A 2,653-nucleotide genomic window follows, 5' to 3' on the forward strand; every position below is an offset into this window, starting at 1 on the left:
CAAAGTTGTAAAAATAATAAATGAACGCACTTTGTATTGTGATACATTTATTTTTACATCATTGTATTAAAACACGTTAAATTGAGTAGTAAGAGTAGATGAAATTGACATAAAATGTGTACACGGTTATTGTATTAGTCATTGCCGTTGTCGACCAGTTGAAGGAGCTGTCTCTAAAATGGCAATAAATTAAGACTAAAACTGGACTAAAGCAGGTCTGAACCAGAACCAAACCACTCATGTCCAACCCAGGATCAAACAGCATACAGTTTGCACATTTTATTTATACACTTATATAATACATTATTTACATTTAAAGTTGATAAGGATACTAATAAACAATATTATTTTCAGAGTTTTCAATGGTTATTTGTGTTGCGTCCACTGCCATGAGTAGAGTAATTTACCTGAAATGATGAAGGACTAAATATGGACTACAAAGATTTAACCTCAACTAAATCAAGATTAAACCAGGACCACATTTTACATTACATTTTTCCTAAACAAATTGAGCTGTTTGAAAGCTATAAACAATATTAACAGAACTGTCCATACGTTGAAGTGGTTATTTGCGTCCAGAAGAGGGCGCTGCCACTAAACTGGTCCTCCTCATGGTGCTCTTCACGATCCCACTGCTGTGAGGAGTAGAGTCGTTTATGGGCAACACAAATGGAACGGACTGTCTCCTGTAATCCATCATGGAACTGTTGGACGTAGCGTCGTTTAGAGACCTCAGCCTAGTGCCCATTACTCGCCCAATCGTTTTAAAGGCGGTTTTCCTCACAGATCCAGACAATAAAAAGTACATTATTGGATCGAGACAACTGTTAAATGCTGAAAACAGTAGCATTACTTCATTGGATCGGTCCATCAGATGCATGTAGTCACAAGAAATGTTGTTAAGTTGCGATACTATGTAGATTGGACGAAATACGTGGTACGGTCCAAAACATATTGTGAACAAAAACAGAACAAAAAAGGACTTTTTGGCTGTGCGCTGATATCTTTGCGCGTTGGGTAAATCCGGTTTATCCCTGGACACCTTGAACAACTGTGCTGCCACTCTCGCATAAGAAGCCACCATTGTTAGAAATATTAACCAAAATATAACAACCAAGATGCCATTGAAGTAAGCTTTACCCTTGGCTTTATCATGTCTTTTCTTGTATTGAAAGCACTTTTGGTCCGATTGTTCATCTTCAGCAGTTGCGATCATTGGTATGATGGCTAAAATGGAAAATGTCCACAAAACTGTGCAAACGACCCAACTCCAGGGCCAACTTCTACCAAATAAATGTACTCTTACGCCTCTTCTCGCCTTCCCTTTCCCTCTTAATCTCAAATACCTATCCAAGCTTATGCATCCCAATAGTACAATGCTGATGTACATGTTCATATAAAACAAATTGCCAATTATTTTGCATGCGATTGATCCAAACGGCCATTGATTCCCATTTGCATGGTAGAAAATGCGAAATGGCAAGCAAGCCAGCAGCACCAAATCGGCTATGGCACAGTTTATAAGGAAAGTACGGACTGAATTTCGACTTGCTCTGAGGAAAATGAACACCCACAATGCAAAGAGATTCCCAATAAGTCCAAAGATGAAAAATAGCGAGTAGAAAACAACTAAAATCCAGTTAAAAGTCTCATTTTGGTTGTTGCAGAGAGGGCTTGTGGTGGGGGATATATTGGTAGCAGATGTGGATGAAAAGATCCAAGAAAATGAAGAGTTGACCGTTTGACCTGAGCTGCGATTCATTGTGGCTCAAGGTTTTGCAAAGTTGTCGACAGGATCTGAAATGGAGACCAGAAACAATGTTTTGAGTTATGCAAATTTGAAGGCCTTTTCTAAGAAACCTAAAACATGGATGGACTGAAACATAAAGGTCATATTCAGCTCAAACCAGCTAAACCAGGGCTAAACCAGATCATACTGTAGTCATATGTCAAAGTAGTGACTAATTCTCCAAAAGGTTGTGTTGAAGTTAGACACACTGGAAATCACTCGTTGACATTTAAAAAGGGCACTTCTCCACCTCTGCCTAAAACCCCCAAAATCAAATATTAGTGTTGTAAAAACTGATTTTGTAAATTTAATTTCTTACAATATTAATACTGGTAGTTGTTGTAACAAATTTTTCATTATACATTTTTTACTCTATTGTTGGTCTACAAATATGGCTTTTACTTTGTTATAGAGTTTATCATAAATATTTTTTGTATTTAAACATCACGTTGTGGTTAAAACCAGGTGTAAGAAATGCTCTTCTGCAGTGTTCAGGAAAAAAGAAGTAGGTACATTTGCAACAATTTATTTTGAGTCCGAGAGTTGATTTTGCTGTTAACTTCAAACATGCTTGAAAATGCATGGTTTGAACGTGTGCTGTGGTGCTTTCTGGTGTTTCCATGAAGTTATCCGACTGGAATGTTCCACATCAATCCTATCAATCACTTATCAGTCAATTTCAGGTGTTTTCCTGCTTGTTAGACTTACGAGATAGTTGCGTTGCAAGTTTGGAAATTAAATGAGCGAACATAGTTTGCCAGCCAATCTACCCATCTACTCACCTTTTAGTCTTTAGAGCGTCCACCCGTGTCCTTCTGGTTTTATGTCACTTCTTTTCATTCAAATCGATCTGTTATTCTATCA

The 2,653-nt window shown here is 37.6% G+C and overlaps 1 protein-coding gene across 1 annotated transcript; it reads right to left on the reverse strand.

Moving 5' to 3' along the window:
• Window positions 1–412: 412 nt before the first annotated feature.
• On the reverse strand, window positions 413–1,793 carry LOC140347420 (probable G-protein coupled receptor 34). Its single transcript, XM_072433891.1, has one exon. The coding sequence runs from the start codon at window positions 1,760–1,762 to the stop codon at window positions 566–568; it is 1,197 nt and encodes a 398-aa protein (XP_072289992.1). The 5' UTR covers window positions 1,763–1,793; the 3' UTR covers window positions 413–565.
• Window positions 1,794–2,653: the final 860 nt, after the last annotated feature.

Source organism: Eucyclogobius newberryi, unplaced genomic scaffold (assembly GCF_026437365.1).
Source record: "Eucyclogobius newberryi isolate DKJ021-1_F unplaced genomic scaffold, fEucNew1.0.hap1 SCAF_1, whole genome shotgun sequence".
Classification (NCBI taxonomy): Eukaryota; Metazoa; Chordata; class Actinopteri; order Gobiiformes; family Gobiidae; genus Eucyclogobius; species Eucyclogobius newberryi.